General features: G+C 51.0%; 10 protein-coding genes across 10 annotated transcripts; 3 read left to right on the forward strand and 7 right to left on the reverse strand.

The window, feature by feature from the left end:
• Positions 1–192: 192 nt before the first annotated feature.
• K460DRAFT_280504 (uncharacterized protein) lies at positions 193–1,596 on the reverse strand (the record flags this gene model as incomplete). The annotated part of the gene is made up of 7 exons (XM_040928408.1): positions 193–412; positions 462–616; positions 663–839; positions 889–999; positions 1,049–1,204; positions 1,254–1,397; positions 1,447–1,596. The coding sequence occupies 7 exons, from the start codon at positions 1,594–1,596 to the stop codon at positions 193–195; spliced, it is 1,113 nt and encodes a 370-aa protein (XP_040789431.1).
• An 889-nt stretch (positions 1,597–2,485) lies between these two features.
• On the forward strand, positions 2,486–5,261 carry K460DRAFT_392356 (kinase-like protein; the record flags this gene model as incomplete). Its single annotated transcript, XM_040935883.1, has 6 exons — positions 2,486–2,596; positions 2,753–3,082; positions 3,145–3,984; positions 4,040–4,228; positions 4,285–4,743; positions 4,797–5,261. 6 exons carry the CDS (start codon positions 2,486–2,488, stop codon positions 5,235–5,237), a joined length of 2,370 nt encoding a protein of 789 aa, XP_040789432.1. The 3' UTR covers positions 5,238–5,261.
• A 282-nt stretch (positions 5,262–5,543) lies between these two features.
• On the reverse strand, positions 5,544–9,240 carry K460DRAFT_49388 (uncharacterized protein). Its single transcript, XM_040938456.1, has 4 exons — positions 9,121–9,240; positions 8,655–9,059; positions 7,866–8,018; positions 5,544–7,817 (listed from the first exon to the last, which is right to left on the reverse strand). The coding sequence occupies exons 1-4, from the start codon at positions 9,146–9,148 to the stop codon at positions 5,851–5,853; spliced, it is 2,553 nt and encodes an 850-aa protein (XP_040789433.1). The 5' UTR covers positions 9,149–9,240; the 3' UTR covers positions 5,544–5,850.
• Positions 9,241–12,030: 2,790 nt separating this feature from the next.
• On the reverse strand, positions 12,031–13,336 carry K460DRAFT_402241 (uncharacterized protein; the record flags this gene model as incomplete). The annotated part of the gene is made up of 5 exons (XM_040936510.1): positions 12,031–12,356; positions 12,407–12,483; positions 12,535–12,929; positions 12,987–13,094; positions 13,148–13,336. 5 exons carry the CDS (start codon positions 13,334–13,336, stop codon positions 12,031–12,033), a joined length of 1,095 nt encoding a protein of 364 aa, XP_040789434.1.
• A 1,216-nt stretch (positions 13,337–14,552) lies between these two features.
• K460DRAFT_277609 (FAD-binding domain-containing protein) lies at positions 14,553–16,069 on the forward strand (the record flags this gene model as incomplete). The annotated part of the gene is made up of 5 exons (XM_040928188.1): positions 14,553–14,948; positions 15,004–15,094; positions 15,150–15,480; positions 15,538–15,743; positions 15,789–16,069. Coding segments are annotated over 5 exons (1,305 nt in total), but the record flags the coding sequence as incomplete, so codon positions are not given.
• Positions 16,070–16,156: 87 nt separating this feature from the next.
• K460DRAFT_425483 (prenyltransferase) lies at positions 16,157–17,415 on the reverse strand (the record flags this gene model as incomplete). The annotated part of the gene is given in 4 exon segments (XM_040938231.1): positions 16,157–17,026; positions 17,068–17,122; positions 17,136–17,259; positions 17,310–17,415. The coding sequence occupies 4 exon segments, from the start codon at positions 17,413–17,415 to the stop codon at positions 16,343–16,345; spliced, it is 969 nt and encodes a 322-aa protein (XP_040789436.1). The 3' UTR covers positions 16,157–16,342.
• K460DRAFT_303780 (short chain dehydrogenase/reductase SDR) lies at positions 17,289–18,838 on the reverse strand. The gene is made up of 2 exons (XM_040929957.1): positions 17,983–18,838; positions 17,289–17,934 (listed from the first exon to the last, which is right to left on the reverse strand). The coding sequence occupies exons 1-2, from the start codon at positions 18,613–18,615 to the stop codon at positions 17,581–17,583; spliced, it is 987 nt and encodes a 328-aa protein (XP_040789437.1). The 5' UTR covers positions 18,616–18,838; the 3' UTR covers positions 17,289–17,580.
• Positions 18,839–19,142: 304 nt separating this feature from the next.
• K460DRAFT_383438 (putative FAD-binding oxidoreductase) lies at positions 19,143–21,101 on the forward strand. The gene is made up of 2 exons (XM_040935452.1): positions 19,143–19,372; positions 19,422–21,101. Exons 1-2 carry the CDS (start codon positions 19,218–19,220, stop codon positions 20,725–20,727), a joined length of 1,461 nt encoding a protein of 486 aa, XP_040789438.1. The 5' UTR covers positions 19,143–19,217; the 3' UTR covers positions 20,728–21,101.
• On the reverse strand, positions 20,775–22,679 carry K460DRAFT_402246 (cytochrome P450; the record flags this gene model as incomplete). Its single annotated transcript, XM_040936511.1, has 8 exons — positions 20,775–20,891; positions 20,944–21,457; positions 21,510–21,587; positions 21,656–21,732; positions 21,781–22,012; positions 22,058–22,179; positions 22,229–22,413; positions 22,469–22,679. 8 exons carry the CDS (start codon positions 22,677–22,679, stop codon positions 20,775–20,777), a joined length of 1,536 nt encoding a protein of 511 aa, XP_040789439.1.
• A 373-nt stretch (positions 22,680–23,052) lies between these two features.
• Positions 23,053–25,219, reverse strand: K460DRAFT_392362 (cytochrome P450; the record flags this gene model as incomplete). Its single annotated transcript, XM_040935884.1, has 8 exons — positions 24,883–25,219; positions 24,738–24,829; positions 24,453–24,685; positions 24,018–24,401; positions 23,551–23,962; positions 23,447–23,482; positions 23,248–23,397; positions 23,053–23,088 (listed from the first exon to the last, which is right to left on the reverse strand). The coding sequence occupies exons 1-8, from the start codon at positions 25,169–25,171 to the stop codon at positions 23,053–23,055; spliced, it is 1,632 nt and encodes a 543-aa protein (XP_040789440.1). The 5' UTR covers positions 25,172–25,219.
• Positions 25,220–25,734: the final 515 nt, after the last annotated feature.

Genomic DNA, 25,734 nt, shown 5'->3' on the forward strand with positions numbered 1-25,734 from the left:
CCAAGCCTTATTGGGCGCGTTTCTTGCCGCCCCTGTAGTGGGGCAGGCGATGCCCCGCTTCGTGCCAATCGCTATCCATCGCCGAAGATCGATCAGCCTGCTGCATTCTTACTCATCCCTTACTTCCCAAGGATTAATTCTCTCAGTCAGCAACGTTTGACGGTTGTTTGATCGTGTTCCGGATAAAGATGTTTACAATGGAGCTTCTACTGACTGAAGTACCTCTTCAATTACGTCCTCAACAGTGACGCCTTCCAGGACAGCTTTCACAGCTTCGAGCGAGCTGCCCCATTGCATGCTCCGCTCGTTTTCCGGTGCTGTGATGACGATTCGATGTGGATAGACTTTGCGGGCAGCGAGGGCGACTAGCGATGGAGACATGTAATCAAGGCCGTGGAGGGGAGCAAGCGCGCTGCGAAAGTGTGAGTACATGGTGAACTCCTGCAAAGATGGTGACATACCGGGCTATTGTATCGAAATGTCTCGTAGCCATTGCGGATATACCACCGGCAACAGCTCGATGCAACCTCATAAAGACTACGATATTGTAAAGATAAGCCCGCACTTCGGGGCTAATTTTGACTTGTGACATGAGTGTGGTCAAGTGGGTGAGATCCTAGACCAGTCAGCGTACTCACACCACTTAGTATTTTCGGACGTACCTCAGGTGGAAGCATAATAGCCTGTGCTTTATCCCTCACAGGGGCATACGGAGGAGTATGCACCACCGACGAGGTCGATGCACCGTCCTCTGATGCTAGCGCCTGCTCTTGCAGGTCTTCAAGATTCGGCAGCCCATCATTAACTAAATGATGGTGTGAAATAGAAAACTGATCGTTCTGGTGCCGTGTTAGCATTGTACAACAAAGTGACTTTAACTTTTCATACTAGGTGCATCGTCAAGCGCGGAGTACCAGTACTGTTCAGGGCGATGAACAGAAATGGTTTCGGTGCAGCATGTACCGCAGTCCTCGTGAAGTTTCGCTTTCCTCGTATGAGCTGTGGAGGCGTCAGTTGGGCAGAAGCGTGATGGAAATGCGCTTCTAACTTCTAGTGCTTGGATCTGGACCTGCAAACTTGCTTGGTTCACATCTTTGGCGACAACAATGTTCGCAATCCTCCGACTGTCCAGCGGACTGAACGGCCTGGGCGACTTTGATATCCGGCGGTCGGGCATTCTGGGTGAGCCTGATTTAGACGAAAACTGTTTGCAATGTCAATTGCTAGTATCGCAGATTGTGGGAAACGATTACCTCGCCTTGAAGTCTCCCGTTATTTTTGCCAAAGTAGTCTTCGCCGTCGTCCTTCACCAAGATACCACTACCGAAGTCATCAAGCGTCGTATTCTCATCGCAGTCCAGCACCGCGCACGTGAGTCCAAAAACATTAGACGCAACCTATCGCCATTAGCATGCAGCCCACAACCAGTCGGCCAGATTAACATACCAGCTTCAGCTCTGCTTGCACATCATTGATACTCTCCTTCCCAGCCTCGATAATGCAATGTTGCTCGGCGACAAGGCAGACCAGCACGGCAAGCTCAATGTCGCTCAGGGCCTGCACTTTCTCTGCTAGGCGGTCGTTTGCCTCCTCCATGGCTTCGATCAAGCGATTTGCGAAATACTCCTCATCCTAGTGTCTAGGCTGGATGCGATTTGAAGGAGATGTTGATCGACTCGGTGAATAGCTTACCTAGGTAAGCCCTTGGGTGCACAGGCCTCTTGATCTACACTAGGCCTGATCAACACTAACATGGCTCACGTGCCGAGCCACATCATCAAGAGGTTCCTTAAGCGTCACTTTTAGATGCGCGTCATCAACTCGAGGGGTCAAATCAGACATATGAATCCTTTTTGTTCACTATCGTTATCACAGCGGCTCCTGCGAGATCGAACAAGGCCTTCTAAGGTACCTATGAAACCCCAGCCTGGCCATGACATCACAGATCTTGCTTACTTCCTAAGAAGTATCGCAAGGCCCCTGACTCAAATTATCCCCGCTACGTAGTGACGCAGCGGGGGGAACTTTAGCTGAATCTATCTCTTTTCCGTAATGCTTTACATTTCAGATATGTTCTATTACCACCCCGTAAGGGCGGTCGGACACTCATTGAACATTCACCACTCTCACATCAGGAAGCCTTTGAGCTGAAGCCTGCATTTAGCCAACTTTGCTGCTGTGTAAGTCTCGTTCGGGTTGCCCGCATATCTTGGGCCAATCCGCGTACACGTCTACTACGCCCCCATGCATCATCGTCAAGTCGGCGACTAGACAGCCATCAGCATTGGCGTTGGCCTCCTATTGCATACCAATGAGGCTCAACTGGCGGGGCCGTCAGAGGCATCGTGATTTGCGATTGGCCTGTCACCCACCCACTAGACGAAATCATTGACCGGTGCCCACGTCGTCAGGGCCTGAAAAATGGCTCACGTTGTATAAATAACACTTGAATACTATAGAGGGAATCGCCGAATTGACTCCTACCATGAATTCTCAGTCTTTTTATGCACAAACGTTTGCCTCATATCACATAAGATATGCCGATATTGCGGATCTCCTTTGGGAACTCTTCGAGAAGAAGGACTTCAAGATCGAAGTATGACTAGGCACTGAAACTCAGCGTCCTTCGCTGATAATTTAGCTACGAGAGGGGTCATGGATAATATACAATCTTCCCCGCCGTCTAGACGAGGTGGGTAACCCCGGCCCTGACAGCTTTCCGTTGCCGTGAGCCGTACTGAATGATCGACAGGAAGAGATTGATGCACTGCGTTCCCATGAGGATGATGGATTTGGTAACAATGTGGTACCTGAAATCCTTGCAGAAGTTCCATCGGCAACCGAAAGCATGCTCTCTGGGCATAAGATTCTAAAAATACTAGGGTCTCCTTCACTTCCCTTTCCAGGTGGAAAAATCATTGAGCATATCGATCTACTCGCAAACGAGGAATTAGGCGCATACGGCCTTTTCTCACAGAAAGACTTAGTGGGACTAGGTATGTCATCCGAGGTATACTCTGTCGATGCGAGGATTTACTTGAGATCCACAATACTCGCAGAACGTACGCCGCCCACACAGAAAGTAAGACCAAGTATCCAAGATTTATCATTTTCCGCATGAGTGTTTAATGACCGCTATTCAAGGTAGCCGTGAAGAGGCTTTCCCCCAAGGCGACTAAAAAGCAGTTCGTTGCTGAATACGAGGCTTTTTGCAAAACCCAGCCATTTCAGCACCCGAACATCGTCCAACTGTTAGGGGCCTGTACTACAGGACGGATAATGAATTTCTTGTTCCCACTAGCCCTCGGCAATCTCAAATATCTTCTCAGGGGCACAGGTCCATGGGAAGAGCCACATGTGCTACGCAATTCTCAAACACTGTGGGGTCAAATGGAAGGTTTAGCAAGTGCACTTGAGTTTCTGCACGACGGCTGCAAGACGGTGCATAGAGACATCAAACCATCCAATATTCTGCTATATAGCGACAGCACCTGTCCGTATATCCAGGCCAAGATCGCTGATTTTGGACTTGCTCTCAATCTGGAAGGCACAACAACTCACACGCTAGGCACACTAGAAGCCATTTCGGCTTGGGAATACGATGCCCCAGAAGTGCGTCAAGAGGTCAAGAAGGCTCAAGCAGACCCGTCCTTGGTTGTTGATCCCACAGGTCTTGTCCAAGGAGATGTTTGGAAATTTGGTTCGGTGATGGTTGAACTCATGACCTTTCTCATCCATGGAAGTCCAGGCGTAAAGGAGTTTCGACAGTTTATCACGACTGTAGATGGAAATCTTACATCGGACGAGATTGCAGCGACTCGGTTAGATGATGGCGAGAAGGTAAAGCCTGAAGTACTCACGTGGCTTCATTGGTTGGGACGGGACTCCCCGAGAGCCGTCGAGATTGCACCTCTTTTGGAGACCATGTTGGGCGGGGCTTCTTCAAGACCCGATATGAAAACAGTGGCGGAAACCCTTCGTCGGGTGAGCATATGACGAATGAATCGTGTTGGGTTGCTGCGTTAACAAAGACTTGTAGTCAAACTGTGTCTTTTGGGATGGTGCGAGAGCGGTGCGATTCATCCAATCTGCCGATACGCCTCAACCCAGCATAGTCGACAATTGGAAAGCGAGACTTGAGAACAGGCTTCAATCTCGCATCGATTGGTGGCCATTGAGGCATGGAACAAGACTATGTTTACCCCAAACCGTACGCATTATGTGGACAGTAAGTGGCAGCATCTACGTGCTTATACTTTATCAACGCTACTGATTTATACGCAGTGGTCCGGAAGAGAACTCTCTCTAGATATTGGGGAAGCAAAGGCACGAGAGTACATGAAGTCCTGTGTTCCTCTGAAAGATCCATCAACTCCCACGGTCCCCAGCAGAGCTTATACTCCCGGTTCCCACTCTGCTGGTCAATCTCAGGCCATGAGCCCTAAACCGTCTCCTCCTGGTTCATCTAGTGGAACGTCTTCACTTCAACCACCAGGCTCTTATCCGCTGATAACAATCACAACGAAACCCCCGAATCCTTCCAACGGATTGAGAGAGCTTTATTGGTGCGTTGAACAACCATGGTTAACTCTGAAGACGATTCGGCGGTCAGTCACGCATGAAAACTGCCTCCACAACGACCAGTCACTCATTCAAAACTTGCGCCGAGAGTATGACCGGATTCGAGGGTGGAAAGGTCGAATATTCTCATGGAAAACATGTCAGAATGTGGAATTTGTCAAGGTATGACTGCATTCTTGTGCTGCGCATGCATCGAAAAGCTAATTCGCCTAAAGTTTTTCAACCACGTGCCTCATCAGGACATAGTGGAGGTGATAGAACACGGCCTTCCAAAGCCCACAGACTATGAGTATAAGATAGTCCATGACGAGGCTATACATCGAAAGATGGCGGCGCGCCAGATATGTGACGGCATGGCGAACGCGGAAAATATACGAGGCGACTTTACAGTATTGATGCTTCCGAAGCATGTAAAGCATATTGACAATTGGGAAGGGGGTACTCAGGCGTGGGGGATGTATGCCGTCCCAGATTGGGCATTATGGAAATTTCTTATATGGTTCGGCGCGTTGACTACCCTGGGTTTGGGCTTCATTGTATTCTGGCTGGTCTTTATCAGCAAAACTGACTTGCAGAATGCTTTCGTCCCTGCCATGTATATTACAGCCATGGTCATGATCGCATTGGGCATTCCCCAGATGAGAGGCAGGGCTTGATGGCTAGCGTAAAATGGAATAGCGAAACATAACTTTTGAGGCAGGTCGTTCAACAACTCCTATGTCCATCCTCTATTGAAAGATAGCGATGAAGCAGCATAAACATATAGAACAAGAACATTGGTATTCCAATCCTATGCTATCCTACACTACGCAAGAAAATCGACGACTAGTGGTATTTAGAAGTTAGAGAAAAAGCCCCCCATCCGAATCCGAATAATACGAACAAGGATACTTGGCTCGCGCTCAAGATGAGCCCGAAGAAAGAAGAAAAAGACTACGAGGAATGAGCTACTCTACTCTAGTCTGACACACACGCAGTGAGCGAGAGATAAAAAAAACTAGACAAAAAACCAAAACTGAAAGAGTAAGGCAGGAAACCCAGGCTCTTGCCGCGCGCGGCTCAACAAAAAAATCGGAAAAAGTTGTGTATGTCCCAGTATCATTTGCCACGTAATAAAACCATGCCTCCCATCGCCAAGGAAAGAAGAAAGAAAGGGGAAAACGCCAGCGGTAGAAAATCCCCTAGGGTATACAAACATGGCGCGAAAAGGATTTCGTACATCAAAAACTTTGTCAGTGGTCCACTTCCTCCCAAACCAGACTGGTGTCACTATCGTCCCGACGAATGCAAACTCGCATTCGCGCTCTTGCCACTTGCAGTGCTCATCTTGCTAGATGCACTACCAGCTCGCTTCATCCTCTTCTCCATCAGGCCATTCAACAACCTATCGAGTTGGCCGCTAAGGCCCTGCACCGCCTTGGTCTCCTCGACGAAGAGGTTTCTCATCAGCGGGTGATCCCTTCCAACAGGCACAACGCCTGTTGTGTCGTTTACTAGTAAGAGGGTGTCTCTGATGTCACTGCCATCGTCGAGATATGCTCGAAGGCTAGCGTCTGACCATGCGGGAAGCATGGTACTGTCGGAAGAGATGGGCGGTGAGGGTTCGTGTTCCTTGCCTGGTACGGGAGCGGGTCGCGAGGGCGCCGGTATCGGATTTGAGTTTGGTGCCAGGTTCGTTGGTGAAGGAGTCTTCCCAGAGCGCAAGGTAGAGACCGTCCTGTTTTCAGGGATGGTCTTCATGGGGCTATCGTCGGGGGTTGGTGTTGAGATGGGCGAACTTGTTTCTTGGCTCGAATTGTCCGTCGTGAGACCTGGAGGTTGACGAGGGTCGGGCTCCTTTTCCCGTTCCTGGGCCATGGATTTGCTTGACGGTTGTGCGTCCGCAGCAGAAACATGTACTGGCGATTCAGAAAGACGACCCGTATTCTGGGAGGGCTCAGGCTGAGCAGACCTCGTTTGAGCGTCGGGATCGGCGAAGGGATCATTGCTTTCATCGGAGTCGGTGTCGAAATCATCCAGCTGGACGCGCTGCTTCGCTTGTTTGACCTTTTCAAGCTTCGCCTCGCCGTTTTGTTGAGGCTTCGACTTGAAAGGGTTCCTAGAGGTCGAGGCTGAGCGGTTGACAGGAGCCACAGTTCGTTCTTCCACGGACTGTGTTCCCTCGCCTTCTTGTTCCGGGGCTACCAAACGCATGGTCGATGCCGTTTCCTGTACAGCTGGTTTGGTGCTCGGCGCATCTGGCGTGGTCTCTGGCTGCATCATGGTTTCTGTTGGACTATCGGTCTTGAGTATACCTTTCGTCTTCTGTGGAGAATCATCACGCGTGCGTTGGGCCTTCTGTAGTTTTCCCTTGCTTGGTTGTCGCTGCGGCGCTGCTGTCGCGACAGTCTGCTCAGCTGACGGGCGCTCCGTTGACTCTTCTGAGGGCTTGGATTGGGGCGAACTGCGGTCTACTTCCTCTGGCTTCTCAATGTCACTGTCAATGGAATCAAGCCTCGCTTTCTTGTCCTTTCGCTTGAACAGGCCGCTGAGCATGCCGGGCTTCTTCTCTTTCTTGTCCTTCTTGTCCTTGACCTTGTCTGCAAAGCCGTTCTTCTCCAAACTCTCAAGACTAGGGCCGCGCTCACGGGAGCCAGTTGTAGATGTACTCGAATCGTCGCGAAGCAGATTAGGCGTGAGGGAAATCTTCCGAGTTTCGGTGTTCTCGTCCTTGAAGAACGAGTCGGTATTGCGTAGTGTGCCATTCCGTGAGATTTTAGGATCCAATGGTTGATCAGACATGTCCTCGCTTCCTCTCTGTGGGTCTTCATCCCTCTTCGTAGGGTCTTCACTTGAGCTCCTTGCATCGGTTTCAGGCTGGCCGTTGGCGTCCTTCTTGGCGCCGTTGACCTTTAGCGGCTGCACTTTCAAGCCCTCCTCTTGCTCGGTTTCGGCCTCTGCGCTCTGCTGTTGCTGATCTTGTTGTTGTTGCTGTTGCACTTGTGCCGGCTCCGGGCCGCCAAACAATTCGTCATCGCCTTCGTCAGATGAGTAGTCATAATCCGAGGCTTCGACATAGGTCGGAGGTGCGAATTGCACGGTCTTGGCGTTCCTTCGGCGCATCGCCTTCTTGAGTGGGTTCTTCGACTTTTCCGCGGTGTCCCCGAGCATCGTTGCCGATAAGTCAATGTTTCTGTGCTTGTTAAGTCGCGCCAATCGTTCTGTGGGGGTTTCAATGTGTTCAGCGGGTAGATAGCCTGGACTTTAAGTCAGAAAAGTGCTGCAGCCAGACTCGTGTGACTTACCGATACTACTGTCTTTGACAACCCGTACAAGCCACCAGTAGCTGTTACTGTCATCAAGTAGCACCATTGTATCGCCTTTTGTTGCATTGGCTTGACCTTCCACGGTCGCGACGAAGGTGTGTAGTGCGTAAACGAATTCGAAGTCGATGTCCTCTGTTTCTCGTAAGCATTCGCCTCCCCAGCCTGAGTCGACAAATCGGGGATCATCAGAGAAAGAGACGTCATTGGATGCATCATTGTTGTTTCGGTCCAGATCTTCGTCCCAAGAATCGGCGTCACTGTCGGTGGTCCAGGAATCGGTCTCGTCTTCAGGATACTTGGACCTGGGTGGAGGGGTACCGTTTAGAGTCCGGGGTGGGCTGGAGGTGGCTTCCACAAAGGGGTCGTCTGGGGGGCTGCTAGGAGCGCTGTGGAGCGGCGCTAGCATGCGGTTTACCTGGTCGTCGTCATATTCCGATATTAGTGATCCCTCCGAGTCTTCCCGTACTATCTGTAGTCTGCGCTCGACCAGCTTCAGCTGCTTCGTCCTCGGGCTCATACCCACCTCCCTGCTTGGTTTGGCGCCGTTTGATCCGGTGGTGGTCCTTGTCCAGGCATACTCACCAGAATGATGCTCCGTTGACTGGAATTTGAGTTGTGGAGAAGATCGAAAGGAAATAGGAAAATGAATAGGCGTGTTCGTGAAAGGGGAAGAAGAGGCGACTGTCGAGTGGAACGGCGAAGATTGTGGAGTCAACGACTCTCGTCTTGCCGGCCAGGTCGCAGTAAAAGAAGGCAAGGAACACCCACCATCGTCTATCGAGGGCGAGCTCGAGATCTTGTCCATCATGTCGTCCTCGGACTCGTCGTCCTCATCGGCGTCCTGCAGGTCTGCGTCGTCGCCATCGCCGTCGCCAGATACGCCACCGTTCAGCTTGATGGCCTGCTCATCCTGCTGTGTGCCCTTGTGGCCATTGGCGTGGTTGACCACGGTGCGGTCATCGTCTGAGCCCGGGTCTTCTCGCAGCGCAGTTCCCGCATCGCTCCAGGCATTCTGCAGGCGTGCCTCTTCCGTAGACCGCTCCTCCTCTACGTTTCGGATAGCGGCCTGTTGGTGGGGTGCGGCGGGGCCGATTCCCAGTGGCGCGGGCCGCTCGGGTTGGAGGGAGTGGTCTTGGGCGGTGGGCGATGATTTGTTTTGGAGGTCGTGCGTGTCTGCCCGCAAACGTCAGCATCAGCAAGGTCTAGGTAGGCATTTCAACAGGCGGAGTCGCACCTGCTCTGATTATCTCTGGGCGCGTCATCCTAGCTCATATCCAGCTGTTCATTCAATACCCCCACACGCGTTTGGCCGTCGAGCGGTCGCCAATGAGGCTGCGGCGCAGTCGGTGGGAGGGACGACGAGCGCAGTGTCCGTGGGTGCAGTGTGGAGCGCGCGCGGTGAAGGAAGAATGGATACGGTAAAGAGCGTCGGTGGTCCAGCAAGGGAATGTTATCAGCGTCGCATGCGGTGGGCGTTCGTTTCTCGAGGGAGGAGCGGCGGTGGTGCGGAGAAGGTGCGCGGTCGGTTCAACGTCATGCAAGTCTATGGGTCGCTGTCGCACTAGGAATGAGGGGGGAGAGAAGGGTGTGCGAGCGGCGAGAAGGTCGAGAGGAGGGGGAACAGAGGCGTGGAATCGGCGGTCGTGGTGGTGCTAAAGGGTGCTGTGTGAATTATTTTGGGCTACAGTATCTTGGTCACTCTCTCTCCCTGCCCACCCCCGGCGGCTTTTCCCCCTGTGATCCTGAAACAGCTGACAAGACACGGGATTGGCGCGTCTGATTCTCGCGCTAGCCTGTTCCTGGCCCCTCTCAGCGATCACAATCGACCTCCTCATCCCCCAGTGCATGCGGCTCGGCCCTTTGAAGCCACCCCCTCCACTGCTACATATTCACCTTCAATCCTTCGTCCATCCAGCATCGCCTTCTTGGTTGCATTGCAGCTTGGTGACGGGCTTCGGCAGTCGCTACGCTGCGCTACTCCTTGGTGTGTTCGCCGCCGGTTTCTCCGCAAGCGATGAAACACAACCTTGGAACATGGCCAAACGTCATTGACTTGAACAGCGCCCAACAAGGCGGACAGACGCCTCGCTCTACCTGCTGTCTCACTGGCGAGCGCCCTTTCTTGTCCTTATTTACGCGAAAAAAAGTTGTTCACGCGCAAACGTGTTGGCGTCTTTACATCTGCTACTATCTATGCCTTTCATTCAGCCAGATTTATTTTCTTGATAGGGGCATACAAAGTCTCCTTCTTCTACAATAGGTTATGGTAAATCCTTCCAAAGAAGACGTTGTACGCATCAAGACCAGCTCTGGACCATCAATATCGCTATACTAGACCAGACGCCATGTCTGCATCTCCAAGCACAAGACACGCTGCTCCGCGGGAGCCTTGAGGACCCACAAAACTCACATCTACTAGCATGCAAGGGCAACGTTCTAGGCAGTCAACGCAGTTGGCTTCGCTTCAGAGTCTGTGAATCTTTCCACACTTGATGTTGTAAGACTCACAGCCATTGTGGCAAGAGAACGCTTTGTCTCTCGGAACAGCTAGCTCTTCATCATTATCATCGACCCACCATCTTCGATCAGAGGCTGAATCACGTCTCTAATTGTTTCTCGGCATCTACGACCAACCGCAGATGAGTAAGCTGACCGACCTAGTTATCCTATGTACATCCTCGTCAGCGCCGGGTAGACCTCAGCTATCCATGAAATGGTCCTCGAAAACCGACCAGGCTAAGCAACGGCTAAGCCTGCAGGATTATAAGTAGCCCAAGCTATTTGCTAGCTGCGCTTTCGCTCAAATTTAACAAATCAACAGAATTTAGCTTCTTTACTAGCGTAACTCTCTCAGATACATCAAAGCCTAGACGCTGCTTCTCGCCGAGACCCGTAAAGGTACAAGAGCAAACCTGACCTGTTTCACACTGGCAAAGTCCTGACTGCTATCTCTTGCGTCCAAGTCGATGAAGCTAGAACCATAAACCATGTTTAGCACATTTGCAGGGCAAGGGGCAAAATTGAGACAGCGTTGCCAGCCGGCATCAAAGTCTGAAGATCGAAGGGTACATGCCGGACAAAGACTTGGCTAAGAGCGCAAAGCCAGTTTTCGGTACTGTCAGTTCGTCGAACCAAGTTCGAAATGTATGATGCGCTGCTAGGGTTGTCTAACATGATCCATGGATCATCGCTACTGAATGACAGAGCGAGGATGCAGAATCCTAGGCAACCTTCATTGAAGTGCACTAGTATTTCAAACTCTCTGTTCGTCTGTCTTCAGCTCTCTGTTCCAAAAAAAGTCTCTCCTCATTCACGGACCTACCTGAACAACTTGCCATACTAGAGCATGCAAGCCAAGCTGTACGTTTCATACCACGACCAAGGGAGATTCACGTGTCAGGGGATATCATGCATGTCGTTATAGGGGCATACGAGGATGCTTTTTAGACTATCTGGATGGTATTGGCTGCCTTTGCGGGGTTGGAAACGCTGCTCTCGTTGCTGATGAGAGAACAATCTCTAGAGAAAGACGAAGTCGATCTGCAGGGGCTCAAAGCACCGTCTCCAAAGTAGCTCATTTCAGTTAATAATATACAGTATTGCATTTTGCCCTGAAAATATATGTTAAGAACTTGTCTTGTGAAGGGTAGCTCACAAGTCAATGCCGGCGCTATAATCCGCAATTTACTGAGTCTAGATCTACAGTCGTTTAGCTAGGCAGGTGACTGTGCGAAGAGACACGAGTTCGCGGACTGGCAAGCTATAACTACTTATAGTGGCTTGGTATGCTGATTGGTCCTAAATTTATTCTTGAATTGTTGCGACTACCTCCTCACTTCACCTATCGACAATCTCATTACCAATTGAGTTTGATAGTATCCTCGACCAGCGAGACGCGAACATGAACCTATCCACGAGGCTTTGTACCAGGTCGAAGCATTTGTGGTGTCATCGCGTATCAGTGATTAGTTACCGCGTTGTCGAGATTCTCCCGTCGATCCTTGATGCTGAAGTTAGAATGGAGGCATTCCGCGAGCCGGTGCAGATGAGAAGTCCACAGAAAATTCTCGAGTCCGCATGTTGCTTGGGCGGTCTGGTAGAAAATGGATTTCTTTTGCGAAAAATATTGCTACATGCGAGATACTCACGCCGGTTTCACCGAGCGTACGGGTGTAAGCTCGACATGCTTCTGTGATGGAGCTGCCGATCCGCCTCGCATCTTTGTGTATTTGCTCTGCGACGATTTGCCATCTGTATCATCTCTCCTGGCGCGCGAACTGTAACCCGACGCCTTGCTTTCCGAGATAGCCGACGACAATTTCTGGAACGGTATCTGGAGACAATTTCGCAGTGCGGGGAGCGATGAGCCGATAATAGCAACCGTGGGCTCGACGTGTGTGGGTATCCAGAAAGTGTAGCCGTACTTGTCCCACTGGGGAGGTATGGCGCGACTCATTTGAGTGTGCCACCCTGGGTCTGTCAGCTTGATTTGGTTGCGCACTAGGTCGGATTGAACTTACACTTTGGATCGATCGTACCTGTTCGCCCCCATTGCGTTACGTAAATCGCGAGTTTATACGAAGCGGCAATACAAGCTCTGTTCCCAGTCAGTGATTGAAAATTATATGATTAGGCCGGGGACTCATACGAAGCACCAAGCATGAACATGATCAGAGCGCCCAGTTTGCGCTTGAGCGACATCTGTAGCCTCATGACCGGATAGACGGGCATGAGTAGCAGTATGATATCCATCCCAAGTCCGCTGCTGTAGAGGCCAATGTTGTACAGGTAGTAGAACTCGTCTTGCCTACAGTGTAACTTCCGAGTCAACGGATTGCGCCAGCCAGCCGACATTGGTGTACAGATAAAGGCCGGCATGATCTCGAATGTTACGATGAATGCGCAGTTCAACACGATCATAGCCCAAATGGACAGGCGTACTACGGCCTCTGCTTGGCCAAATATACGTCGGTAGAAAAGGAGAATCGAGATACGGATGCACGCAGTCATGGCTGGGTAGAGAAATGCAGTCCCAACTACGCCCTTTAGTGGAGAGCTGATTAGCAAATGTCTACTGCTTCTGGACAGAGCGCAACACACCTGAAACCAGATCGAGTACTCTCCCAACGTAATCTCCCATAGCGGCTTGCCTGTGCCCCCATGAAGGTTGCAGTACGCTATCATGATGCTATGGCCAATGTACAATAGCTGTTTGATCTCAGCACGAGGTCCACTTTCTCTTCGAACACTGTTATGCTCACCACTGCCGGTATCATGATCCAGTCATCCCAGCCAAACGTATGTGATTTCCATCGCAAATAGAAGCGCGCAACGGTGAAGCCCGTCGCAACTATCATCAAAACAAGCACCGCGGTCGCGACATCGTAGTGCTTGTGTGTATCGTCAATTACCGTAGGCGGGGGTGAGAGTGGAATGTCCGGCAAAGCCATGACGAATGAGTCAAGCAGGTACCTTTTGTTACTGAAAACGTCCTCGAGGGCTTACACCTAGGTCCCAGCGGAGTAAAAGTCAGCGACGACACATGGCTGCCGTCCTTGAAGTAAGCCGCCACGACGTTCTGGCCTCTGACGACCCATAGTCGCCATGGGACAAGCAAGATTACATGCATCGGGATTCGAAATGAGTACGAAGGTGCTTGGACAGGCCAGGTCATAAGTCCGCAGCCGTCGAAAGTGCTTGGCTGGTGGGTGGTGCTATCCGGATAAAGTTGCGGGAGCGACCGCGCCACAGACCCACATGTCAAATGTCAAATGTCACCCAACAGTTTGGCTCAACTCAACCTATCTATTGCCACCAACATGCTCCACGCAAAGCTAATAGCTGACACGCATAATTATGCGGGTGCGACCGTACAGGGCCCTGGCTATGTAGCACCTTCCGTGTTCAGATTTCCTTGTTTTGGAGACATTGACGACCCTCAGATGTGGTCGTCGGGTTCGAAGTCACACACATATGGTTGACATCGCGTCTTGGCCTCGAAGACGACTTTCGAAACCTGACAGGCGCACGTAGAAGATATCTTGAACTTCACGAGCCTCCCGAGGTTCTCTCTGTCGTCGAATCCACGACGTCGCGTCTGCGCGCGAACGCGTTTGGCGTATTTGCCGAGCCGTCCTTCACCTGTATGTGGTATCGTGGCTCCTTCGTGGCGTTCGCATGTCCGACCGCTGACATATTGAATCGCTTCGGCAGCTTGAGATTAGAGCGCGCTGTACTACTTGAAGAACGTGTTCAGGAATCGAGTTGCTGGTCTTTTATTTTTAGGGTAAGTCATGTTGTTCACTCGTTTTGCTGTCCTGCTACCATGCGCTCTAGGGGCCATGGCCGCAAGTCTGCCCTCGAATGGGACCGAACTTGCGCCCGGAAATATACAGGCTTTCACCGCCTCGTTGGAGCTTTCTCCTGACAATGAAGCCCGCGTCCTGGAAATTCTGGCGACGCTGCCCAAGGCGGATTCGACCACCCAAAATGCAAATGTTGAGAAGCGAGCTTTGCCATTGCTAGTCTATGCAGGCTGTGAGATCTCTCGCCTGGCTTTTGGCTCGAATACATTACTTGAGGACGCACCTATTCAGCAGGCGGTTGCTCAGAGCTGGTAAGTGTAGCACCAAGGCAAGAGTGCGCAGCTAAGGACTTAATTACAGGTCGCAAACGTGCTGGGAGCGTCCACGATGCGTAATTCAACCTACCAAGGCATTGCAAGTGTCGCAGGCAATGAAAATAATAAGCTTCCTCCGGATACCTTTCGCAGTTCGAAGCGGCGGACATTCACCGAACCCTGGATGGGCTGGCATTGACTCTGGCATTTTGATCGACCTCTCTCGGATGAATAGTATGAGCATTAGCAAAGATGCCAAGACGTTCACAGTTGGACCAGGTGCTCGGTGGGGTAAAGTGTACGAATACCTGGACCCATACAATGTGACCGCTGTGGGTGGCCGAGTGGCTCAGGTCGGAGTTGGAGGTTTGCTACTTGGAGGTGGCATCTCTTACTGGACTGGCGAGTTTGGCCTAGCAACTGACAAAGTCGCGAACTTTGAAGTGAGTGCTGTGCTGTGTTGCCGAGATTGGCTTGCAAGATGGTAACTTTTTATAGGTGGTGCTTGCAGATGGTTCAATTGTGAATGCCAATGCGCAGCAAAGGAGTGATCTCTTCTGGGCGCTCAAAGGTGGCGGTCCGAACTTTGGTATGTGGATAACTCCACTATCTCCTCGTGTTGTGGCTAAAGGTGTGCAATCAAGGTATCGTCACCAAGTTTGATCTGCACACAATCCCGATCAAGAACATCTGGTATCAGCTCAACGTCCATAGCGTGGACCAAGCCCCGGCTTTACTGGAAGCATTTGCGGAATGGCAAAAGTCGCCGGACAACAAAGGTTCTGTGGCCATGGTCATCAGCTTGACATCCATCGTCGTGGGCCTGATATATTCAAGGCCAGTTGAGAAGCCAGAAACCTTCGAGGCATTCTACAAAATTACTCCTCTTGCAACTGTTGTGCCATCTACTATCGGTACGGTCCAGAAGTTGAACTTATTGGGCGGATCCAGTTCCAGCGCGGCACCTGCTCCAAGGTAAATCAGTCATCAAGAAGAACATATATGAGCTCCTAACTGACTGATGGTGTGCAGGCACGACTACCGGGGCGCCAGCAGTAAGATAGATGCAGACCTCTACAAGTCCGTCTACAATGTTTGGAAAGGCGAAGCCACCGCTGCACACGCCGCAACTGGTGCTAACATGACCTTTGTGCTACAACACATCCCAAAGAACGTTGTCGATCAAGGTAATTCCAACGGCGGAAACACTCTTGGTCTGGAGCCTATATCTCAGCAATGTAAGTTTATCACTGCTTGTTATCAAACCGCTCTAAATTCTATAGGGTGGACGACCCTAGTCGACTGGACTGATGCGAAAAACGACGACGTTGCAAGAAGCGTAGGAATCGCGACGACTAAGAAGTGGAAGGAACTCAGCACCGCTCGTAACCTGCAGATTCCGTTCCTGTACATGAACGATGCATCCCGGGACCAGAGCCCACTGGATACGTATCCGGCCACGAACATTCAGCGAATGAAGACGATCGCAGCGAAGTATGACCCGCTTCGTGTTTTCCAGACGCTACAGAATGACGGTTTCCTCTTGTCGAAAGTCAAGCAATGAAGCGGCCATATTTTGCTTGCCTGGAATATGGTCTTCCGCTTCTCTAAAAAGGTACAGTTGTCGAGTGATGAAGGTGGCGCTCGTAAGAAATAGGTCTATTGCAACAAATGATAAGGGCATATGATTCTCCCATAGCCAGCATTGTTTTGCCCTAGAGTATGCTGTGGATCAAGTATGCATCGCCTTCTTTCCGTGGTTCACGCAGAACAGCGTGGCTCTCTCTTACTGGCAAACTCGACGGCTCCAGATCGCGCGCTCTGTATCCTTCCAAACTCATCCTATCCATGCCTCAGCCAATATCACCACGGTGACATACATACCCAACGTGATATTGAACTTGAAGATCTTCCCACCAGAGCCAGGTACTGTCGGATCAAGGCCACGGAATTGAAACGGCACGCTCAATGCCCAGAACCCGATGCCCAAGGTCCACAGCAACAGTGAACAGCGCGCCCTTTCTGCCGCAAGCCCTAAGAACGAGAGAGCGATCACATTCAAGCCCAGCAAGAAAGACTTGATGTACTTTACTCCGAGGAACTGTGCCAACGATCCAACGCCTGACTCTTTGTCGCCTGCGATATCTTGAAGTCCGTAGCACGTGTCGTAGTAGATGGTCCACACGGCATACGAAGCAAACAGCGGACCACATATAGATGGTTCCATCTTCTCACGAAGCCCAGCATGTGCTTGCGCCGATAGCCATCCAGCAAAAACAGGCCAGCCAACAGTCGGAGCAAGAACAAATTGCGGCCATTGGATGTACCGTTTCGACAGTGGATAAAAGAACGACAAAGCCAGGCATGGTAACATGGTTAGATGTGTTGCCGGACCAAGTAGCGTGTACATGGCGGTGTTGGCAAGGAACAACTGCACATAGAACCACGTGTGTGCTTTGGCGGGCGAGCAACGTCCCGAGGGAAGCGGGCGCGTTGCGGTACGTGCGGCACATTTGTCGATCTCAGCGTCGAGGATGTCACTGCGGGAGCAAATTAGCATACAAGTCGGACCGTGGAGGTATGGTGGGGTTGAACGAAAGACTTGAGCATATGGGTACTCGCACACTTACTTCCAGGTGCAGAATGCGGAGTGTATCAGCGTCATGCACAGCCAATTCGAAGCCACGAGCGCAGCGAGACCAGTGCCACCGATATTGAGATCATAGTGCTTGGTTGCAAGGGAAAGACCCCACACTATACTTGTCAGTGATTTGATCTTTGTTGTACATCTCATGTAGACCAACTGGCAGGGTAACAAGCAAGCCATGATTCTCGTGTATCGAACCTTGACAACTGCCATAACGGCAGGATCGCAGCCGCGAATTTGTTGTTTGATGACGTAGTACGCATGATGCAAAAGTGGACGAGTCAGCAGCAGTATGACTATCCGATCGTCTATACAAAAGCATTGAATATATGTTCTTAAGATGCCACGCGCCTTTGTGTAAGACATGAGGATTACCATGTATCTTGCCAAGACATCTTCGTACTCCGAAGGTCTTTAGCTCGTCCCAATTATAGAGTCAGACTAGTGCTCTTCTGCGTAATCCCCGCCCATTCAACGCTTCTATTCCATAGCTCGGCTTGCATCTCTTCATCTTGGCTCGCTTTGGAGCTTTCTGCCTTGTTACTCATGATGAAGTAACCTGTCTGGCGCTCACCATGCGGACCCATGGCCAGGTCGACGACATCCTTGGCTGCATGGGTGCAGCGGCGAATGGTGGGATTGAGGAAGCTCAGTAGAGGCTGCAGCCAGTTTACGACACTAATCTTTCGCGACCATTGCGATGGGATATCTGGACCGCTGAAGGCGCGCGAGTCAACGAGACCACCAGGATCCACCGCAAGTGCAGATAGGCCTTTACCGTCCTTGCATGAGCGTCAGTTATGCAGTCTGTAAAGATACGTGATGCTTACCTTCACAAGCCGCCTGTTCAGTTCGTACATGGTCATGATCGACACTAATTTGGATAAACCATAACGTTGGAACCCTCGGTCAGCGACCTCCTCTTCCCGATCTGGCTCCGGATATACAAGTTTGTCAAGATCAGCGGGCAAAACAGATGCATATTTCTGCATTGCTGATTTCTCGTGACTGTCGCTGCCTAGGAAGATGATGCGGCCATGCTCTTGGTCAAATGATGACAGTAGCTCCAGCGTCAGGGCAAAGTGTGCAATGTGATTGATCGCCATCGACCGCTCGTAGCCATCTCCTGTGAGCTGAAGTCCGCCTTGCAGGGACCAACTCATTGCGTTCCAAATAACCGCTGCTAGTGGTGGAATTTCTCTGGCGGTAATCTGGGCGGCAACCGCTTTTGCGAACGCGTGGACCTCGGCAAGGGATGCGAGATCGAGCTTGCGAACTGTGACATTGACACCGCTTGGGGCCTGGGCAATTGTTGCTCGTAGCTGCTCTGTGTTCTTGTCGTTGGTGGTATCATTGCGCACTGTGAGAATGACGTTGCGGGGCTTGAATTCGGAAAGGAGGTAGGCGACAGCTGGTATAGCGAGCGAGCCATTGGCGCCGGTGATGATGACGGTACCTTCCATTCCGTTGTTCTGGTTGAATTGGCTTTCGAGTGACTACATCAAGCAGGTATAAATATCGAGGATGATTGATTGCGCGGTTGAGCTCTGTGGGGGCTGTCAGAAAGCGATATGATGTGGCCAGTCGTTGCTGCTGCCTAGCAGCCCCCATGGCTGCACTGTTCGTTGTGCTGCATAAGCACGCAAGCAGCACTGTAGGATCCCGAGAACTGGGGAAGATGCAGGTGATATCTTCAGCCAGAATGGCTTGTTGCAGTGAGTTAATCTAACCGCCCCGTTTGCGCTAGCCCATTGTGGCCCTAGTCTGGTGAGGCTTAGGTATGTCTCCACACCGTTGTCACGTACCCGTGCCCAAATCTGTATCGGAATCCTCACTCGGCATTCCATTAGTGGTATTGAGACCTTCGTAAGGTAGACCCTTTAACAGGGGATATTTAGTTCCCCGAGGCGCTCACCCGCTAGTGTAAGCCGCATGAGGCTGTGTGCAAATCATAATGTCTTCAAATCGACGAAAGTAGGCCTGAAGCAAGATGACGACGCGTCTTGGGCGAAAAGATTTTCAATCGACCATCTAACTCATCTTTTGCAGCAATCATTCAGGAGCCATGTTGCCGATTGTGCTATTGGGCTTTGTGGCTGCTCTGGTCTCTGCAACGACGCACATCGTTGAGTCACCCTGTGAGTTGCTAAAGCGACTGCTCCCGTCGGAGATCATATTGCGAAATGAAACTCGGTACACAGAGGTGGCAAACAAGAATTGGTAAAACGATATACGGCCAGATGCCACGAGATTGCTAACAAAATTTCAGGGCGACGAATGCGCGCCGGGCTCCGAGCTGCATTGTGGTAGCAAACAACACCAGAAGTCTACAAGAGGCGGTCAAGAATCTCACGCGCAACAGTATCCAGTTTGCCATCCGAAGCGGAGGCCACATGATCAAACCTGGGGGTTCCAACATAGACAATGGCGTGTTGATCGACTTGTCACGGCTGAATGAAATCGAGTATAATGCCATCGGACAAGTGGCTAGAGTTGGCGGCGGAGCACGCTGGGGCGACGTCTACAAAGCACTCGAGCCACACAACGTCACCGTTGTTGGCGGTCGACTAGACGACATCGGCGTCGGCGGTCTCATTCTCGGAGGTGGACTCTCCTGGCTTTCATCAAGACACGGACTTGCCTGCGACAATGTAGTCAATTTTGAAGTCATTCTTGCCAACGGTACACTGATTAATGCCAATGCGACCAGCTCGACCGATCTCTACAAAGCACTAAAAGGCGGGGGAAACAACTTTGGAGTCGTTACACACTTTACGATTAGTACGTATGCCATCGGAGCGGTCTGGGGCGGCATTCGATATTACGCACCCGAACAATTTCCCGCACTCATCTCCGCGTTTTCTCAGTACCAACTTGGCCCGCAAGATCCAGACGCAAGCATCATGATTCAGGCACCACTTACAAACTCTTCGTTCGGCGTACTTCTCAACATCGCCTATTCTCGGCCCTTTGCGGATCCACCAGCGTTTGATGTCTTCAAGAGCATCCCAATCGCCCTTGACACCACCTCCATCCGCAGTTACTCGAGCTTGATTTCAGGTGCCTCCAATCCTGACATTACCCAGCTTCCCCGATGGGACTGGCGCACCGCCACCCTGGCCGCAAACGCGACGCTCTATACTGAGGTGTACAACATCACGACCAAGGCGCCTGAACTCCAGTCTCTCAGTCAACTACAGTCTGGCACATTCGTCTTCAACATGCAGCCGATACCTGTCCAGACGGTAAAGGCGGCAAAGGCACTTGGCGGAAACTCTCTTGGCCTGAGTGAAGAGCCGCAAGTATGGGTGCAGTACCTGATGGCGTGGTGGCATGAAGAAGACGACCACAAAGCTTACAGTTTGAGCAAAGCAATCATGGATCGTGTCAATCAAGCTGCAAACAAAGCCAACGACTCCCTTGATTATGTGTTCATGAACGATGCAAGTCAAGATCAGAACGTCATTTCAAGCTACGGTCGGGACAATGTCATCTCAATGAAGAAGGTACAAGAAAAATACGATTCAACCAAGGCGTTTCAGGAACTGGTGCGCGGAGGGTTCAAGCTTCCATAGAGGGAGATAGTAGATGATTAACATGCGCCACTAGAAACAGATATGACTCACATTAAGTCCACTTCAACGCGCCTCAATCTAAGAACCACGTTCTTGTGACTCCATAGCAGATATGCTTTCGAAGTCCCTTCAGACACCACCTCCGGCTCAAAGTGTCGGAATAACTGCCTGTCTTAGCGCATGCATCATGCTACTACTTTGAAGAACTTAACTCACCTCAAACAACGACTTGCGCAAAATCAGCATAGCCAGGACTTTCCCCAAACATCTGCGATTACCATAGCCCCAAGCGAAATCGTAAGGCAAAACCTTACCCGCCCAGTCTGAGTCTTCAAGGAACCGGCTCGGCCGAAAACCCTCTGCATCAGGTCCATACAACTCTTCGTTCCGACCGATTACATACGGTGACATGGCGACCTCGGTACCTTCGGGGATAAAGCCCTGGCCGTTGGGTAACTGGATTCCGCCGCTCTTGATCGCCCGAGGAAGGTAGCTGACGACTGGAGGGTCCAAGCGAAGGATTTCGCGAATGCAAGCGTTGAGGTAGGGTAATTTGGTCACTGTTGTGTATGGCAGAGGAGAGTTCGGGTGGTCTATCTCGCCGGCTTTGAGAGACGAGGTAACAGCATCTTTGATTTCGCTTTGGAGTTTCGCGAGACATGGTGCGTTTTGTGAGATGTGTAGTACAGTTGATAGGATGGTGTGTGCTACTGTCTCGGTGCCAGCGAAGCTGTTCAGGTGTCAGTGAACTCTGCGGGATATGGTTCCAGGTGAGGACGTACAGTAGGTTTGTTATGTCATCCTCGATCTCGTCGGATCCGATCAGTGTTCCGTCCTCGTTTCTTGCTTCGTGCATGTAGCTTCAAGGAGTTGGTGTTAGCATCTTTCCACGAAGGTTTCCGCAGTTGCATAGTAGATGTAAACGTACTGATCCAGCAATCGCTTGCGAGCTTTGCTATTCTCGTCTGGGGCCACACGTTCGCTTCTTACAAGGCCATCACGAAACTGCAAACGTCGTCAACGGTATTCCTAAGCCGTTCCAGCATGCCATACTTCGAGTACTTCCCCCAATTGGCTGCCGTCGCCGCTGTTCGGAGTCAAGAATCGTCCCAAAGGCCCGTTGAAAAGTGCTTTCTTCAGCCATGGAAGTCTCGCCAGGGTGTGTACTGCTATCGCTCCGTCTTGAGCAGCGTGCACAAGATTATTGAGATGAGCGGATATCGGATCCATATCGCTGAGCGGGCGGCCGACAAGCCGAATCATGTTGAGATCATGGCCCAGAAGACTAGATTATCAGGTCTTGGAGATCATTTGTGGGAAGAAAACCTACTGTGGCCATCGCGAGAAGTCAAATGTTTTGTCGCTTGCAGAGATCTGACCCAGCTTGTCGATCCAGGACACGATGTTAGAGTCGATCAGATCTTCATCCTGCAGGATAGACTCCAACAAAAACTAGAGATCGTTATCATTTGATCCCAAGGTTACCCAAATTTAGACTTACAGGTTTTGAGATGCGCTTCCTAGCATTGCGGTGAACTTTCCACGATTTGGCTTCTACAATAGACTCGACACTTTTGAGTGAGCTATTGTAATGCGGCGTTTTGTCCGACCGATGATTGTAAATGATAGGTAATAACGTGGGGTCATTGAGTAAAAGCAAGTTTGGCTGCCATCTCACGACAGAGCCTGGCGGTCATTAGATGCGATTGATCCTCGACTGAGATGGCCGGGGAGTTTTTACCATATCGCTTGTGGGCACCGAGCAGTAACTCATGCTCTCGTCCGCTCCACAAAGCTTTCACAGAGTAAAGTCTCGTGGTCGCTGCCGCGAGTGGTCCGGGGAATTTGCGAAGAGGATCGTATAAGCGGATAAAACCAACGACAAGTATGAAACACGATGCAATTACAATCCAGGTCAGAGGAAGTTGCGTGGGTTGTACGTTCGATGTCATACTTGCGGGTTTCTCTTGTCGAAAAGCTTAGCTACGATTGCGGTTCAATGACATGCTGCGACCACGAGCGCAGAACTTGATAGTCCCGACCTGGCGTCGTAATGGAGACCACCTCCCGCGACGAAGTATGCGAGCTATATAGTAGTGCTACCGAATGTAGGCAAAAGTCCGCGCGTACTAGCGCTGACATGTATCTTTACAATCCTTGTACACTGTCTAAACCTACGTAGCCTTTTGTTAAATTCCGCGGCACGTAAGGCTTTTTATTTGCCCCGCCTCAAAGCATTTCCTTCCATAAATCAGTCTCATCATTGTCCAGCTCTTTCTATTGCAGATCTGCAAAACGAGGGGCATATTGCTAGCCTATATGCCCTTAATTAAGATGTTCAAAGATAGCATAGCCAAACAACTTAGAAAGGTGAGCTTAAAGAACTCTTCTCTTTGCTAGGCTTTCCCCGCACATCTAACTGTATGCGGTACCTCACGGATTTTCAGTATCGCAATTGTATCGTCGCGTGCCCTATTTGAGAAGGCATCTACTTCAATCATTCCGAGTCCTTCAACTCACCTTTTCTCTACATTGCAGCTTTGTGTACACCTTGGTTGGCTTGTTAAACCAGTAGTTGTATGTTTCCCACTCCTTGTCAGGCTCCGCAAGCTCGAGGTGGAATGAGCGTAAAAGCTGGGGTAGTACCTTATATATCTCGCATAAAGAGATCTATGGCAATGTCAATTTACGCTATAGTACTCAGCTGTGTATCACTTACATTCTTCCCGATACACGTCCTCGCTCCGCCACCAAACTTCACAGTGTGTTAGCGTTCAAGTGCATAAAACCCGTGGTGATATGGCAAAGGAGGAGGTCACATGCCTGAAACATGTACCTTTCCATTCTCACCGCATCTTTGCGGAACCATCTCTCCGGCACAAACTCATCTGCGTCTTCTCCAAAAACCTTCTTGTCGCGCTGCACAATCGCCGCGTTAACGCCTACCCGAGTCCCTTCAGAAAACCATTCTCCGGCGATAACGCGACCTCCCTGTGGGACATGGCGTGGCAGCGTCAAGCCCACACTTGGGTGCAGTCGCATGCCCTCTTTGCAGCAGGCACCGAGATATGAGAGTCCGATAGCTTCATGGTATTGGATAGTTGGAGAACTTAGATATCCAGATCGGATGGCTTCATCGATTTCAGTAGTGAGCTTAGCGTAGGCTGAGGGTGTGCGCATGAGGTGGTAGAGAATGGAGGTTATCGCTGCTGCGGTTGTGTCGGAGCCGGCGATGCTATCATTTATTAGTTATTGTGGGCTGTTGTTGTAGATGGAACATAACGGCTTACAAGGCGCCGTAAACCTCCATCTTGACCTCTATCTCACCAAAGTCCTTCTTCTCTCCTTTATCACGCATAATGTCGAAGAAGCCTTCTAGCATATCTGTGCGTTCAACAGGTCCGTTGCTACCATGGAGGCTTCGCCGCTCAGCGACGCATGCATCGGACGCCTTCTTGATATGCTGGAGAGCCTTCAACGCCCTGAAAACCCGGGGTATCATGGCTCCGCTGACAAGAAATAACCATCGCATGTAAGTTGGCATGACGCAAGCCACAGAGATGAAGGGGAGGAGCAGGTCTAATGAGCGGATATAGCCGCCATGATCGTGGGCGCCCTGCATGAAGCCAAACATACGGCTAAAGAAAAGTTCCCCAATGACATCGAACGCGTACCTATTTGACCTAGTCAGTGTCAGTTCCCAAGAGGTGATTCCAATAACGCACCATTGAACCCAATCAGCCAGATCGACTGTTCTACCTGTTGCCGCGCACTCGCTAAGCTTCTCGACGAGCATTTCATTGCACTTGTCAATGCTCTCTTCTAATTGTATAATATTCGACATAGAGTAAACGCGGTTGACGATCCTGCGTCGCTCGGCGTGCTGGCGCTCATTCAGATTCGTGAATGCATCGGGATATCTGCCCCATGTGGCTCGGAAGGGAAGGTAGAAGTCAGTCTGATAGCTGTCAACCTGGCTCTCTAGAACTCCTTGACCACAGCGTGTTCACCTTGGTAAAGCCCGAATGAGCAGCGTATATGACCTTGAGAGCTTCGGGATCGGCTATAGCAACCTCATTCGGCGCAATCCGGACAATGGGGCCTACCACCCGTCAGCCAGTCCAATGCTACACTGAGCGTTTCTACGTAACTCACCGAATGTTGCATGCAATTGTCGTTGTGTCTTCTCCGCACTGCCTCTTGCAACGTCAAGGATAAGCCACCATCGGGTGATTGAGGCAAAGAAGGGCCCTGGATAGTTGGCCAGCGGGTGGAAACGTCTGGTGTAAACAATCCATACGAGCCAATAGGTAATGGCGAGGGATGGGAGAACAACTGGCAACGGGGCTGGAGGTGTGAGAGACAAAGTGACCCACGACATCTTGGTGAACTGCTGAGAAAGCACCCGCCAAGTAGGGGGGTTAGGGTAGAGGGTTAGGTACATATAGTCAAAAATGCTCTCCAATACACGTCTGCAGAGCCAAGTGACGGGGTCCATGATGTGTGGTTCTGTGCCCAATGGCTGACGGCTCCTATCCAGTACTTGAAATTAGGAACGCTCAATTGAGTCAATTACATGACCCTCGGTACTATATGCTGGGTTGATGTGGGTATGTGCGGCGATTTTGTTTTTCTTAACAGCAAGGGGCGATCTCCTTGCTCAAGATTCGCAGTGTACTGCTGACGAGTTACTTGCTTTTGAGTTGCGCTGTTCAGGCGGCTATCGCAGGAAAAGTAAACAAGAGCGCTTCCGACAGAGCGCCAGTCGGCTCAGTATTAGGGCTCTGCACCCTGTTGGGCGAAATGGCGCGCGACGCTGGTTTGCTGTGAAGTTTAGGGCATTGTCTACCAAGGCACCACGACCGCCATATCCGTCGAGATGAGAATGCGAAGATTGAAAGAGAACGCGTTTATTGGAAGAGTATCGGAAGTTCCCTGTGGCGTGGTGTGGATGAAGTAGGTGGCAGCTCAAGTAAATGGCGCAGCACTATGCTGCGAAGCTGCGAA

This window comes from Cucurbitaria berberidis (assembly GCF_010015615.1).
Source record: "Cucurbitaria berberidis CBS 394.84 unplaced genomic scaffold K460scaffold_2, whole genome shotgun sequence".
NCBI classification, from domain to species: Eukaryota; Fungi; Ascomycota; class Dothideomycetes; order Pleosporales; family Cucurbitariaceae; genus Cucurbitaria; species Cucurbitaria berberidis.

Excerpts from the sequence above, each read along its gene's own strand:
- K460DRAFT_49388 (XM_040938456.1), bottom strand. The coding sequence starts at position 9,148 with ATGACGCGCCCAGAGATAATCAGAGCAG. Across the intron at positions 9,060-9,120 it reads CCCAGAGATAATCAGAGCAG|ACACGCACGACCTCCAAAAC; the intron begins GTGCGACTCCGC and ends GTTTGCGGGCAG. Across the intron at positions 7,818-7,865 it reads TGTCAAAGACAGTAGTATCG|GCTATCTACCCGCTGAACAC; the intron begins GTAAGTCACACG and ends CTTAAAGTCCAG.
- K460DRAFT_303780 (XM_040929957.1), bottom strand. The coding sequence starts at position 18,615 with ATGGAAGGTACCGTCATCATCACCGGCGCCAATGGCTCGCTCGCTATA. Across the intron at positions 17,935-17,982 it reads TGAACAGGCGGCTTGTGAAG|GACGGTAAAGGCCTATCTGC; the intron begins GTAAGCATCACG and ends CGCTCATGCAAG.
- K460DRAFT_383438 (XM_040935452.1), top strand. The coding sequence starts at position 19,218 with ATGTTGCCGATTGTGCTATTGGGCTTTGTGGCTGCTCTGGTCTCTGCA. Across the intron at positions 19,373-19,421 it reads GAGGTGGCAAACAAGAATTG|GGCGACGAATGCGCGCCGGG; the intron begins GTAAAACGATAT and ends ACAAAATTTCAG.